This window comes from Malaclemys terrapin, chromosome 1 (assembly GCF_027887155.1).
Source record: "Malaclemys terrapin pileata isolate rMalTer1 chromosome 1, rMalTer1.hap1, whole genome shotgun sequence".
Taxonomy (NCBI): Eukaryota; Metazoa; Chordata; order Testudines; family Emydidae; genus Malaclemys; species Malaclemys terrapin.
In genome coordinates this window covers 191,445,443-191,461,168 of record NC_071505.1, presented here as the reverse complement: position 1 = coordinate 191,461,168, position 15,726 = coordinate 191,445,443, and the positions used below count along the sequence as shown (strand labels likewise).

At 42.1% G+C, this 15,726-nt stretch overlaps 1 protein-coding gene across 6 annotated transcripts in view; it reads left to right on the top strand.

Annotated features, from left to right (window-relative positions):
* Positions 1 to 15,726, top strand: part of SETD4 (SET domain containing 4) — a 27,715-nt gene extending 11,989 nt beyond the window's left edge. For 5 of the 6 annotated variants that reach the window (XM_054048800.1, XM_054048780.1, XM_054048808.1 and 2 more), the window contains 6 exons: positions 1,345 to 1,774; positions 3,559 to 3,733; positions 5,055 to 5,136; positions 5,603 to 5,683; positions 6,594 to 6,717; positions 12,762 to 15,726. In XM_054048800.1, the coding sequence (XP_053904775.1) occupies positions 1,345 to 1,774; positions 3,559 to 3,733; positions 5,055 to 5,136; positions 5,603 to 5,683; positions 6,594 to 6,717; positions 12,762 to 12,896 (1,027 nt within the window). In that variant the 3' untranslated portion in view covers positions 12,897 to 15,726. The remainder of the gene's footprint in view (positions 1 to 1,344; positions 1,775 to 3,558; positions 3,734 to 5,054; positions 5,137 to 5,602; positions 5,684 to 6,593; positions 6,718 to 12,761) is intronic. The other variant, XM_054048826.1, reaches the window with a different exon arrangement.

The following is a 15,726-nucleotide window of genomic DNA, read 5'->3' as shown; positions in this document are numbered from 1 at the left end:
TACACTCACCCCATAGGCTAATATGTATGAGCATATTCATAACAGGTATGTACGCACATTAGTCTCTTGTGGTGTACTTGTTAAGTCTGTGGGTACAACATTTAAAAAAAAAAACCTATGCCATTCTTCATTGTTTATTAGTTTAAATAAACATAGGCATGGGTACTTATCTATTTAGGTAACAAAATATAGGTTAACTTTGCTTTCCAAGTAAAAGATTTTAATATAAATATGCTAACTTTGCCTTAGCTTAACATACAGAATATGGCCTGTAGGTTCTTGCATTACAGCCAAGCTTACTTTAATATAAATTTATAAACCTATTACAATAAACCAAATACTTAAACTATAAAAATATATACACACAAGCAAGCAGGTTAGTCCTATAGGCTACAGTAATTGCTGGGGTAACGTCTGGAGCCCTTTTAAAAAATTGGCATCATATTAGCTATACTCCAGTCATTTTGCTACAGAAGCTGATTTAAATGATAGGTTACAGACTACAGTTAGTAGTTCTGCAGTTTCACATTTGAGTTCATTCAGAACTCTTGGGTGAAATACTGTCTGGTCCTGGTGACTTATTACTATTTAGTACACTGGTATGCTGTTTCTCTGGGAACAGAGGATCTGGTATTTCTGTGAGTGTTCAGTGGTCAGGGGCTGGATACCACAGGGTGACACTTTGAAGGGACACAAGGCCTGGGGTGCATCTGTTGTGAAACTGCAGGGCAAAGGAAGGGCTAATATAGCCCATTATAATATAGCTATAATGACGGGCTGTTTGTGTTAGAAAGCTGACACCCAGTTAAGCACAAGCAAGACTCCTTCGTGCTGGCAGCAGATGGTAACAAGGTGACTCATAGCTCTGGGTGAGTCGAGAAGCGTCACAACGTATTCCCATTGGTCTCAACAAGACTACTTGCATGCATGTGGATTGCTCAAATGAGTAAGGTCTTGCAGGATGGGGCCCTTATTTAAATGGAATTGTAAATGATTTGTTTGACATTACTAAATGTGCATGCCCTAAAAGAAAGGAATTCAAATATGAGACCACAAAGTGCTATATGAAGGCACCCTTTCAGCAAATTCATAACAAAAGGTGATGTAGAGTATAGAAAACTATTTTATATTTTTGTTTAAACAAAATCCAGTGTTTTACCAGCTTGTTTTTAACAGCTTGTCAGTAAAAATAAATTTAAAAACACCTCGAAATAATGAAAAAACATTTGCAGGTGAACTACAAAGAAGTTTAAAATATTTGTTTATAATCTCCAAGTATTAAAAGGATATGTGTGGTTGTATTTTCTCCACCTCACTTCTGTGTATCTGTTATGTTTTTAATAGGTGGAAGCCTCCCATATCTCCTTTGATAGCACTGTGCACATTTTTAATAGCAGAGAAATATGCTGGTGAGCAATCTGTGTGGAAGCCTTATCTTGATGTTTTACCAAAGACCTATACGTGCCCTGTTTGTTTGGATCAAGAAGTAGTGAGACTTCTTCCTGAGCCCTTAAGAAGGAAGGCTCAGGAGCAAAGAACAGTGGTCCAGGAACTGTATACCTCTTCCAAGTCTTTTTTCTCTTCTCTGCAGTCTTTGTTTACTGAGAATGTAGAAACTGTTTTTAACTACGATGCCCTGCAGTGGGCTTGGTGTACCATTAATACTAGAACAGTGTACATGAAGCATTCACAGAGGGAATGTTTCTCTAGAGAACCAGATGTTTATGCACTAGCGCCTTATTTAGATCTGCTAAACCACAGTCCAAATGTTCAGGTAAGAAGCTGGAAAAACATAACCATAGTTTTTACGATGTACAATGCACAGACTTTGTGCAGAATCCACATTCTTGTCTCTGATGAATTAGGAACACGGCATCCCACTGAAGGGTCATGATTGGTGTGTGTATAGTGTATTGTTTGTAGGACAGCTATAGGCTCAGTAGATATGCCACTAAAACTTATCATGTAACCCAGCGTGAATTAACAAATAGAATTGATTTTATGGATCAAGTGGCAAAATAAGGATGGGGAAAGGATTCCGCGCCTCTGCCCGCCCCCAGTACCCTGGTATGATGAGGTGTAGCAACCCCACACTCAGCCTGAAGGGATTAATGAAAGCCTGTGGGCACAATCAGCCTCACCCCACTACACCTGCAGTATGTTCAGACCTGAAGGAGAAGTTAAAAGGGCTGGAAGGAGAGCAGATTTCTGGCTCTCACTCAGTGAGAGAAGCCTGGCTGGAGTCAGAGAGCTGAGTAGGGTTGCTGGCAGACAAAGCCTCTCTGAAGGAAGGCACCTCTGCAATGGGGAAACTTAGGCAGTTGAGAAAGAAAGTGGCAGGAGGTGAGTCCACCCAGGTTTCTCCCCTGTGGTGGAGGGTCCTTCAAGGAGCAGGAAGACTCCTGCTGAGTCAGGGACTGCCCTGCCAGGGGAATGGAGGAAAACCCCTCTGCAGCAGACCCAGCTGGGTAGCGGAAAGTGCTAAGAAGCCCTGCAGTGACCCTTTGGGAAGCGGCTTAGAGTGGAGCTGATATGCTGGGAACCTGGGAAGAGGCTGAGATAAAGGGCCAAGACAGGATAAGGTAAGAAGTGGCCCAGGAGACAGCCAGGGCCTTAACTGTGTAATGAGGGTCCTTGGTCTGCACCGAATGGAGTGGGAGGGCCTGAGTTCTACCAGCCCACCAAGGAAGAGGGGGTGCCCCCCTCTCTCCCCAAAGAGTAAGAACTGCTGAACTCCCCTGATACTAGAGATGAGGACTGGTGAGTCTGGACTCAGACTAACTGTCCAACATGAAGTCGAAGGACCACAAGCTGGTTTACCCTGGGAGGGGTGGGACGCTACATGAGCTGGAAGGAGGGGGGCTGAATGGCATGAAGAAGCAGACCACAGTAGGGGTGGAATGGCTGTCAGCAGGGGCGCTAAAGGAGGAAAGCCTTTACACCATGCCCCAGCCACTAGGGGGTGTGCCAGCCAATGAGTCACATGCTTATGCTTTTGGACCATGTGTCCAGAAATGGCTTGGGGAGAATTGTCCCCAGCAGAGGGCCCCTGTAAGCAGCTCTGTATTACCCCCTCACAAGGCACAGTGCAGGGGGCATGTGGTTTCTAGAGTGCCTGGTAGTAGGCTTCAAGCAGCCTATGGCAACCTCATCAGGGCTGCCTATGAAGTTGCTCTGATTTATGCCAGGGACCACACTGACTCACGTGACCGCACAGAGTCAGGGTAGCACAAAGGTGGCTTAAAGCTAGCTTTGTTCCCGCTTCCCCTTCTGTGCTCTGCCTCCTAGAGGCAGCACAGTCTTGAACCCAAGGATTTTTTGTTTGTTCTGTTTTAGTATTTTAGAGAATTTTTCCTCTTTCTTCAGATAAGGTCCTAAGTGCAACAAAGATAACCCCTCTTCAAAAATCACTTTACATATTTCACCATTGAGTCCTAGATGTTTATACCCTTTTGCCACAGTAAGGAAATATTACTGGTCTTTATCATTCTAGGTCTGATGGGTTTTTCCCCCTCACTGCTATAGAGGAAATGTCTTTCTTTTTAAAATTTCTCAAAGGTAAAAGCTGCATTTAATGAGCAGACAAGATGTTATGAAATCAGGACAGAGTCACATTGCAGAAGACATGAAGAACTGTTTATCTGTTACGGGCCTCATGATAACCAGCGACTTCTGCTAGAATATGGATTCGTTGCCATCAACAACCCACAGAGTGGGGTTTATGTCTCAGCAGGTTGGTAGCTTGATCTTCACATTAAAATATGAAATACTAGGGAGCCAGCCAGCTTTATCTCTTCATCTGGGTAAATATGGTAATTGAGGGGCAGTGAGGAAGCTTACATAGTTTCACTCTGCACTAGGCTGTCGCCATATATGATCAATTTAGGGTTTGTTGGGAGCATTAAAGTGAAATATAGGGTTGAGTTCGTTCCATTTTTGCCTTTTTGAACTACACCTAATAGGGATTTTTAACTAAAAGAGTGTGCGTGTGTGTGTGTGTATGTGAAGTGGCCTTCATTTTTTTTGGAATTGCTCAGGTTTCATTTGTTACGCTATGAAACTTAGTTAGCTTTACTCTGAAAACTCTTACGTGTTTTGGTTAACTTTAAGCACAGGAGTAGCAACACTAGCTTCAATGGGAGTGCTTATGCGAGTAAAATTTAGGCACGTGCTTAAGTGTTTGCAGGATTGTGGCTTTAGAGAATCATTTAAGGATGGAACTGGAAATGCTGGGAGATTTTTGCAAACTACCCTCTCTCAAGTTGTGTGTGTGTGTGCATGCATCTGTATCACACTAAATATTGATGGAGCCTTTTCATAGAGAGGATGCTCACATGTCTTAGAGGCCCCAATTCTGCTAAACTTAGTGTTAAGCATGTGCTGAACTAAGACCACAATAAGAGAAACCCATGCTATTAGGCAGCCCAGTCATTGTTATAGAAAATTAATAATTAAGTGGTGAAGACTTGGTTATGAGTTGGCCAACAAGCTGATTGGAGAGCCCAAGCTATTTTTTGGAAGTGGATTTTTTTTTTTTTTTTTGTCAGTGGGGCTTGGTTGCTTATATAGGCATGTTAAGAGAGACAGCTGTTTGGAATTGAGTATGCAGTAGACAAGTTATATTTTTATTATAAAGCATTAAGGCTGTTTAAAGTCAGATTTGCAGCTTGTATAAATCAACTCCATTTACTTCAGTGGAGTTATGTTGTTTTACCAGCTGAGCATCTGGCTCTTGGTGCTTTAGAACTGTCTGTATGTCAAAAATTGTGTTAAAAGAACATTATTAAGGTTGCCAGGTCAAGTACTCAAGAGTTAGGAAATGCCAGAATGAACTCACGCTCTGGGTTCAGTCCTGCAAGTTGCTAAGTGCTCTTCAGAGGGTTCTTCAACTCAAGGTAAAGTTCATTAAAGTTTTGACATTATCTGAGCTGGTCTTTGCGTACTGTTCAGTTGGAAGATTAATTATAGTTAAAATATAAGAAAATACAGTTCAAGTTTAGTTTGTTTTCAGTGTTAACTGTTTGCTTAAGGATCTTTAAATATGTGTTTTGCAGATATCCTTCTTAAACATCTCTTTTCAACAGACAAGCAGAGAAATATGAAGCTTTCCATTCTAAAGGCTCATAACTTGTTAGAGTAAGTATCTCTTCAAAACCCTGGTTTCCATTTGAGAAAATAGTTACAACAAAACTGAAATAAAAGTTCAGATGCTTTTTTTTTAAACTTGCCAAAAAATTGGTTTATAAAAATATAGGTATTCTGTTTAGCTCCTTGATAGTGGAAGAGAATTTAAGTGGATAAAAGACAATATGAAAGCTAAGGATCAGGGCTAGGGGTCAGCACAAGACAATCTGGACCACCCTGTCCTAAGGCTGTGGGAAGCAGCAGAGCAAAGGAAGCTGGGGAGAATCCTTTTCCCCTAGATGTTACAGTGTAGTTCCCACATGGACTATGAATTTGCTTCTCCTTAACTGTGTCCTAGGGTGGGAGGAGGCTGCCACTAGGCAGATGATTTGTTGCCACAGTTACTGTTAGTGTGAAGATGACAAACTGTGTAATGAGCTCATGCTTTCTACCTTTTGGTAATTTTTGACACTTTTAGAAATTTGACGTTTGGAAGGGATGGGCCATCATGGAGACTCCTCACAGCTCTCAAGTTGTTATGTCTTGGAGCAGATGAATTGTAAGTTTCAAATACACTTACAGAAATGTGGTCATTTATTTAGAAAATAATGCCCCTTCTATCCCTCTAGTCTGTGTCTTCTCACACTAAGTGAGGTGTAGAGATGGTAACATTGGATATACTTGTGTGATTATCTCGAACTTCAGTAAGACTACTCACATGTGTAAGGCAAGAAGGATTTGGAACAATATATAATTTAAAAGTCGTTATCTGCTTGTTGCATATATGACAACTCGATTCAGTTAAACACCAAGCATTCTGTTGTTGTTCCCTTCCTACTCCAAGAACTGGATATTGCTTCAATGTTCAGTTTCTGTTTCTTACATTTGTCACTTTGATGGGTCCCATGAACTCAGACATCAGTTTGATTTCTCTGAAAAGTACATTTCAGGGACTACTGTTGAAATTTCAGGGCCAAGTTCATGCTGAAGTACAAAGGTTCAGCACTGATGTCACAAAATTGATTGTGCTTATTTCAGCAGTGAATTTGGTCTTCACAATCTTGGCATTGTTTGCAGATAGGTACATGAGCGTTGTCAGTTATCAAATATGTTTTAAAATTAAAAGGAAAAATATTTACACTCATCTATGCTGTGAGGGTTTAGTCCTGGACAGAACATGTTAAAGTAACTGAAAGATATTGAGATCCATCTGTCTTCCATACCATGCAGTGTGTGTTCTGTGCTACTCAGCGGCTTAAACATGCACATCATTGTGGTATCTGAGTGCTGTGGGTCTATTTTGTGTGTGTGTGTGTGTGTGTGTGTGTGTGTGTGTGTGTGTGTTAACTTTGACTTAGTTATCTATCAGAGTTTTATTTATTTTATTTATTTTGGGCTATAACTTCAGTTTAACTTCTGGCTGGGGAATGCAACAAATAATCGCTTGTCAAACATATTTTTTGCTTTAGTACCTACTGGAAGAAAGTGCTGCTTGGTGATATAATTTCAGCCAGAAATGAAGAGAGGAGTTTGAACATAGCGGCAAAAATATGCTTTTCTTTAATAGAGGAGACACAGCACAGCCTTCACCAGGTAACTTGGCTAGAAGAATACAACGGGGCAGACGCCCCCAAGGGGCTTGTCTACGTGGTGCTGTAGTCTGCAATAGAGGGCTGTAAATTTTAGTCCCCACTAGCATGTTGCGCACTGACAGGCCCAGGGTGGACTCTGCTGGTGTGCACTAAAAGTTCCTGTGTATGTTAATGTACTGCTGTTTGAAACAGGACTACGTTAACGCATGCTAGGGAGCTTTTAGTGTGCACCAACACAGATCAGTTTGCATCCCTCAAGTGCAGACTACAGTACTGCATAGACAACTTAGCATAAATTGGTAGTAACAACATTGACTTCAGTGATGGAAATGAGGGTAGCATCTGGCTCTGTGTGTTTCATAGGCAATGGTTTGACCTACAATTATCAGCTTATTTCTGGCGTTAGCTAAATGCTTATTTTTGTGGGCAGGGTGCCTTTTATTTTTCTATTCAAAGTGTGCTTCAGGCATAATATACTCTAGATTTACACCAATATAACTGGGATCAGCTCCTGGTGCAGTAAGCGTGCCTTAGTTTAGGATTTATCCTGCTTTGGGGGAGTTGGAGGGGACTGTCACTTTTTGGGGAATATCTTGGTATATATTACGCACATGGACCTTAAATCAATGGGATTATTTCCATTTAATTCAAGTGGGTTTTGGATTAGAAACTCTTGGTAAAGCATAAAAAGGTGGCATATGAAAAAAGCCCCTTGCTATTGACTGCACTAAAGTGATTCTGGATTTACACCAGTATAACTAAGATCAGAAAATGGCCCAACGGTTACAATGATTTTCTTTAAAACTGCATGCAGTAATCTTATTGCAGTGGCAATAGGCTTTAACTCAGGAGCAGCGTAGTGGCCATCATATCCCTTTATCTGGTGTGGTGTACCTCATGGCTATCTGATGTGATGAGGGCAAACCAATTAGGTGTACTTTTTATGAATTAAGTGAGAAAATAAATAAGCAAATACAAAGCTAGCTAACTTACTGCATTTCCCTAAAACAATGTGATCAATAGCGTAAATTGACCTCAATTGACATCAATAACCTGACAAGAAAATAGATTGAGAATCAGTCAAAAAAAAAGAAAAAAAGACTGGGACTGACTGTTCAGCTTAGAAAAGAGATGACTAAGGGGGGATATGATTATGAATAGTGTGGAGAAAGTAAATAAGGAAGTGTTATTTAATCCTTCACATAACACAAGAACCAGGGTCACACAATGAAATTAAAAGCAGCAGGTTTAAAAACAAACATAAGGAAGTACTTCTTCACACAACGCACAGGCAACCTGTTGAACTCTTTGTCAGGGGATGTTGTGAAGGCCAAAATTAGAACTGGGTTAAAAAAAGAACTAGATAAATTTCATGGAGGATAGGTCCATCAATGGCTATTAGTCAAGATGGTCAGGGATGCAACCCCATGGCTCTGGCTGGTAGAAGCTGGGATTGAACAATGGGACGCATCACACGATGATTGCCCTGTTCTGTATATTCCCTTTGAAGCACCTGGCATTGTCAAAAGACAGGATGCTGGGCTAGCAGGACCATTGGTCTCACCTAGTATGGCCGTTCTTATGTTCAACTGATCAAATCATTGTAGGAAAATGATCTGTAGTCAAATCATTAAACCAATATAACAGAATGAAACCACACACACACACATCCTAACCCCGCCTTAGCCCTACAGGTATTAATACATCCTTGGAGAGCCAATCATTTAATGGCTTATTCAGGACCGGTCTACACTTAAAAATTAGATTGATGTCACTCAGGGCTGTGAAAAATGTTTGCATCTTGAGCAGCGTAATTAGGTCAACCTAATCTCTGGTGTACATGCGGCTAGGTCAGCAGAAGAATGCTGTTGTGCTAGCTACCACCTCTTGGAGAGGTCGGTTAACTACCTCTCAGAAAAAACCCTCCTGTTGCCGCAGGAAGTGTCTACAGTATGGTGCTACAGTGGTACAGCTGCGGTGCTGTGCCACTATTGCGTGGACGTGACTCCCACTCTCATCTCTCTACATTCAGTACAGTGGAATCAGCAGTTCAAGATTCCTCTCTCCAGCAGAGTGGTTTATGCTAACACCTCTACAGACCCAGGATGACCCCTTTTGATCTGCAGTAGGATTTGCTTAGAATTTAGGTTAGGCTGAGTCCAGTTATGGTTTTCTTATATGGATTTATCAGCATGTGATTCTATCTCTATGAATAGTGTGGAGAAAGTAAATAAGGAAGTGTTATTTAATCCTTCACATAACACAAGAACCAGGGTCACACAATGAAATTAAAAGCAGCAGATTTAAAACAAACATAAGAAAGTACTTCTTCACACAACGCACAGGCAACCTGTGGAAGTCTTTGTCAGGGGATGTTGTGAAGGCCAAAATTAGAACTGGGTTAAAAAAAGAACTAGATAAATTTCATGGAGGATAGGTCCATCAATGGCTATTAGTCAAGATGGTCAGGGATGCAACCCCATGGCTCTGGCTGGCAGAAGCTGGGATTGAACAATGGGACGCATCACACGATGATTGCCCTGTTCTTTAGTTGCAGGCATCCCCGCAGTTATCTTAGAAAATAATTCAAAAGAGAAAAATACTTAGAGGATCTACTCTTCAGCTTGCTTACTCCGTGAAGCTTCAGAGTCAGTCAGGAACTGCAGTTTGGGGAACCAGATGATGTCTTTTGGCTCAGATATCTTAAGATAGCATGTGTCATCCTCTGGTCAGCTGGCTGGTCTATGAGAATCTCTCTCCTCTTTCCTGGGGACTGGCCCAGGGAAAGTAGGGTATTAGCCATCTGGGTGTCTTTGTGGTGACCCATGAAGCAGCACACTTGGTTTTTTAAGGTTGGTAATGACTCATAGTACCTCCCAGAGATTTTTTTCGAGCAAATGGGAGATCACAGGTTCCATATCTCTTGTAGTAGGAAGAGAACTTGAGACATAAGCCCTTGTATTAGAGGCCTGGTGTGGGGCGGGACCTGCTTACAGAATCTGGCAAGAACAGGGCTAATATTGCAAAAATACATATTTCAAAGAAGTGCTAAGCACAGAGTACTCACTCAAACACATCCCGATATCAAGTGGTACCAGAATATTCCGATATCAAGGATGGTACAAAAACATTCCCCAAGAATAACAGCAACACACTGACCCCTTCTAAAAGATAAGGTCAGTATGTAATAGAGATGTATTGATTGAACCAACACGTACAAGGTGATGGGTGATAACTAGCCACATCAGGGGGCAGTACTAACTTGTTTGTATCAGGGTATAAAGATGCATCTCAGAGGGAATATCTTTGTCTGGCCTAGGGAGGAATGGAATGTTCCTCTGTTCACTGAGCTGCCCATTGTTACGGGCATACATGCATTAGTAGTCTGGTAGAGTCTACAGGATACTAGTACTGTGTTTTGTCGACAATAAATCTGGCCTGATGCCTTCATACCTTAACGGGTCTTGTGGTCATTGGGTGGTTCATTCGAGGTCTGCTGTGCCAGCTGTCTGCACAGAGCTGGGGCAGCACACAGAAAACACACACATACGCAGCCGAACATCTAATCACACTGGTGACCCCAACTACTGCGTTGTCCAGTCCTTGTTGAGGGTGGTCAGGCTTAATCTTTGGTTCGCTTTTGGGGCCTTCCTTCCTTCCTGCGAGCAGTGTTATCACCACATCTATCTTAAACTACAAGTCCACGTACTTCCCCCCAAAAAACCTTATCTGGGTTAACAGTCAGTGTGTCACAGAGGTTCTCAGGCAGTTAGGGCTCAGCCACTTCCCTGGATATGACTGGTAGCCCATTGCTGTTTGACTGATAACATTGTCAGTGCCCAGACTTATTCATATATCTCATGCACGCACTTCCTTAGTGTTGCTTAGGGCCTCACAACACACAGAAAGAAATGACCGAACTGTCACCCTGTGGCTAGACTGGGCGAATGTAAGGGTGTCTTGCACTACCAATGTCCTATTGACAAAGCTGCTTTTGAACTCTTGTTAATATAAACGTCATTTAAAAATACAACAGATGAAAATACCTACTCAGTGTCTACGCTACTATAGACCTATGTGCCATATATAATTGCCTACAGTAAAATAAAATGACTACCTGTGAGCTTATTTTAGCCACCCCTGAGAACAAAATGAACCTCTGTTAAGAATATTATAATGGAAAATAGTTATAAAAATACATCCTCAGCAAAGAAAACATGTATGCACAGAGTTCAAGCAGCTCATGGCCCTCAGAGCCTAGGTACAGCTTCTTTAGGCCTGAACCGCTGAACTGGAGGAGCAGAGACAGAATTGTTTATAGACATGGCATATAGGGACATTGTAGAGCAAGCCTGCCTCAGAACTGACTTCCCTGATCTTCCAGTTGAGGAAGCCAATCTTCTGATGGAAGGGCATCTAGGTGAAATGGAAGGACACACCTTCTTAGATGGGATTTCCTTCCCACTGCGATAGTGGAGATGAACAATTCCTCAGGCACCAAAGAGGTTGCTTCAGGCGATGGAATTACAGGCAGCAGTACGGGATTAGATCAGGAATAGACAGGTATGTGGTTACTGAGAGAACAGCATGGTGACTTGCCTGCCAGTTGCAAAGGTGGTGGATATTACAAGACTCTAGATGGACTTCTGGTGAATGCTGGGGAGGAGCCTATGATGGTGGTACGTGTTGGTACTGATGACATAGGGAGCCATAGGAGAGAAGTCCTGAAAGCTAAATTTAGACTGCTAGGTAGAAGGCTTAGGTCCAGATCTGGGGGAGAGGAGCATTCCCTGAAGTCCTTCCAATCTCAGTGTGTGGTTGAGAAAATGGTGTATAGAAAAGGGGTTTCAGCTTAGGTTCTGGGGAACATTTTTGGGAAGGGGGAACCTGTACAGAGGGGATGCAAGAATTTTAAAAACAAAAACAGTGAACTAGAGCCTGGCAATGGAAGAGGACCTTGATGTAGTAGGTAATATAGAAATGTGGTGGAATGATTAAAAACCAATGGGATATGGTAATACCTGTTACAAACTATACAGGAAAGACCGACTAGGCTGAAGAAGTGGGGGAATAGCGCTGTTTATAAAGGATTCCATTGAATCTTGCTAGAAAAAAATTTAAGAGGGGAGAGGACTACACAGTTGAATCTATATGGATACAAATTCCAAATGGTAAGAATGTAAATGTATTAGTAGGGCTATGCTACTGTCCTCGAGATCAGGAAAAGGAAACGGAATAGACAATGTTGGGAGAAATCCAAGGCAGACAAGTGTAACGAAATGATGACAGTGGGAAATTTCAGTTATATAAGTTCAGGTATTAACTGTTCAAAAGGCATAATGGGACAGTGTTGAGTACTTGTGTCAAAACTTTGATCCATTAAGTGTTTGCTTCTTATAACAGCCAGTTCTAGAGGCTGTTCTTGACTTTGTCTTAACTCAAGCATGGGAGCTAATTCATGAAGTAGCTAGCTGAGTCCATTATTGAAGCTGATTGTGGTGTCCAGAAAGCTGATGCTGGTGTGGCTGTGTTTTAGAGAGCGTTTGATGGATGGGTTAGTGAAGTTGTGGTGGAAATTTATGAGTAGCTGAGTAGTATTAGTGACTATAATATAACTAGGCTCACAATCTCTGACCTACTGTAGGGGGCAGATTGCTGAACATCTGCTTACTGTCTGTAGGGTTCTTCTGAACCTTCTGGTGCTGGCCACTGGTGCGGACAGGATACTGGACTAGATGGACTTTGAGTCTCATCCAGTCTGGCAATTCCTACGTTCCTGTGAACACTGGGCTACTCACGAGGAGCCTGACATTTTCTTAATGTTGACTTTAGTCTATATTTTCTGTCTGTGTTGTGGATTTTGAACAAACGCTTTTTCATTTTGCCACTAATTGTGTTTTCTTGATAAGTCATAACATGTAACTAGTACACATTTTGATGCCACTTACCTCTGGCACAAATTAATTTGTCGCAAATGTCTGTTTATGGGCTACATCTATTTTTATTACTGAGTTTAAATATCCTCTTGGTTTTTATACACTTCAGATTTCCCAAATGAAAAAGGACAAGGTGAACCTTGAAAACCAGCTGGCTTTGGTAGAAGTACTGCGCCTGGAAGATCTGACGATCCTGCAAACATCAGCAGAAATTCTGTACAACTTGCACCCTGCAATAACTTGACCTGTTCAGAAAGCAGACCCTGACTGTCACAGCACAGTGGCTTTCACTTACCAGGAGCTAGAGGCCTGCTTGACCCAAACATTTTTGATGACCAGTAGCATCAAGGAATAATGTAAAATTATGGTGGAAAAGCTGTCCAGTTTCATTTATGGGTGTTGACATCAGCCATAGGGACATATTCTGTGCCTCTTCTCCTGAGAGGCGCAGCCTAGAAAATGCAGCGGGCAAGAGTGGCTTTGTCACCTTTGTCATCTAGATTCTGGGCTGCTGTGGGGACCAAAACAGCTGGAATAATTAGAGCAGTTCCAGGGGCTGATGGAACTTCATCTGCCTGGGGACTGGACTATAGTCCAGAATTTCCATAGTGCCAAGCAGCTACTCCCTGGTATGTCCCTACTTTTGTGGCTTACATGGGAGGGCAGTGCAGAGCTACTTGCCTCACCCTATGTTATTTGTGTGCGAGGGCCATCCTCTGCTGACCCTTTTGTATCTCATTTATGGTCCCTGGACTTTGCTGGGATGATTATATAAGGTCTGGAGCACAGGCCATGTCAGCCCCACAATGACTCAAAAACATTCATCCAATGCCCAACCCAAATGCATGTATAGTACACTGATGCTGGAGGCTCGGGTGGTGGCCGTCATGCAGAAGTGTAGATTTCCCTCCCCCCATTTAAAAAAACTCCTCCAGATTGTTGCCAGCCTATGTGATTATTGCTCCTCCTCTGAACAAGAAACAGATGTGCTTGAGTTTATTTTGAGCTGTGGTGTTGTAATAGTTTGCACGTTGGCTATTCAGGAAATCCACTCTGATGCATTCTACCAGTCCTGATTGTCACATGGAGAAATTTCCCTCTCCTGTCCCCTTTTTGCCTTTTCCTGATCGATCTGGCTGGACTTCATAGTTGTTGGAGGGTTAGGGTAACTATTGACATTAGGGCCATACCTGTGTGAATGGTCTTGTATCTTATTATTTTTTTGTGTGCTTTCCTGCAGGCCCTCGGTCTCTCACTTCTGTGTTTTCTAGTATGGATCTGCTGCATGTCAACAATTTACTAATACCCTAGTAGCTTTGGAAAAGCTAATGTGGGATAAAGTCTTGGTCAAGGGAGATATGTGAGGTGATGGGCAAAGCTTGAAGAGGAAAGGAAAGAGGATATCTTAGGTTCCACGGCTATGGGATCGGTATAAGGACATAGATAAATGGCTACAAAGTCAGTTGAAAACTGTCATGTGCACAGGGCCTGTATAATTTGGGAGTTGGCTGACTCACAGAGTTAGAGGCAAAAAGGGACACTTTGAGCATCTAGTCTGACCTACTGTATATCACCGGCCTCTAAATTTCACGTAGTTACCCCTGTATTTAGCCTAATAACTTGTTTGACTAAAGCCTATCTTCCACTTTGGCATCCAGTCTTTACTTGAAAACAGTAGAAATGGAGAATCCACCCATGGTTCCAGTGGTTAACCACAGTCACTGCTAGAGATTTGTGCCTTATTTCCAAGTTGAATTTGTCTGGCTTCTGCTTCAAGCCATTGGTTCTTGCTATGCCTTTCTCTGCTAGTTTAAAGACCCTATTAGTACCCAGTCTTTTCTCCCCATGAAAGAACTTGTGCATTGTAATCAAGTCACCTCTCAATCTTTTTTGATAAGCTTAACAGATTGAGCTCTCGTATCTCATTGTGAGGCATTTTCTCCAGCCATTGAATCACTTTTTTGGGGCTCTTTTCTACACCCTTTCCAAATTTTCTACATTGTTTTTTAAATTGTGGATACCAGAACTGTAGGGGCAGAATTCTAGTATCAGTCTCACCAATGCTGTGTACAGAGGTAATATCTTCCCCTTATTCCTACTAGTAACTTTGCATTTGTCTGTATTAAAATGCATTTTGTTTGAATGGGGCCAGCTTTACCAAGCAATCCAGATAACTTTGCATGACTGCCCAATCCTCATTATTATTTATCACTATGCCAATCTTTTTGTGTCATGTGCAAATTTTATCAGCAGTGATTTTTTTTTTTATATTTACTTCCAGATCATTGATGAAAATATTGACTAGCGCTGGGACTAGTAGCAATATCTGCAAAACCCCACTAGAAACATTGCCTGAAAGATTGCCTCTCAAAGAATATGTCTGTGGCCTGTGGAGTACAGGCACTACACGTGTAGCTACATGCTGCAGTGAAAGGCAAGCTGTATAAACACCTGTTGCTGTGGGGTAGAGCTACAGGCTGCAGTGAAAGTCTCCAGCAGCAGGGAGTGGGAAAAGGCTCTGGCAGTGGAGAAGCTGCTGGAATCTCCCTGGTGCTTGAGCCTCTCACTGTGTAGGGAAAAGACTTGAACACTGTTAAAAATAGCAGCATAGATGTGGGTGTGTAGAGAGCCTGTGTTGGGTGTATACACCGTGTGGTTCAAGTGTGTAGGACACTCTACTCGCCTAAGCAGTTCCTCCTCATTTACACTGCTGTTTATATGTGTGCTAGCGGGGCATGCAGTGTCTCTACGTTTATGGCAGCATGTAGACATACCTTAAGTGTTACATCGCCACAGTTCAGATCAACAGAGGTACCAGAGCTAGAGTTCTTTCATTTTAAATAGGAGGACATTCTCTTAGAAGGTCTCTCTCCTCTATAATTTGCTTCCCCCCTAACCACACTTGGTCCACCAATGCCTGAATTTATTAACCTTTCCATCATGCTTCAAGACACTTCTGTTCATCTGGACATTTGGAAAAATGGGTTGAGGGAGAATTTTATTTTTGTAAGATAATTACTGAAATGGGATGAACGGTCTAGATGATGATGTAAATAAAAGAGACTATCTGGGAA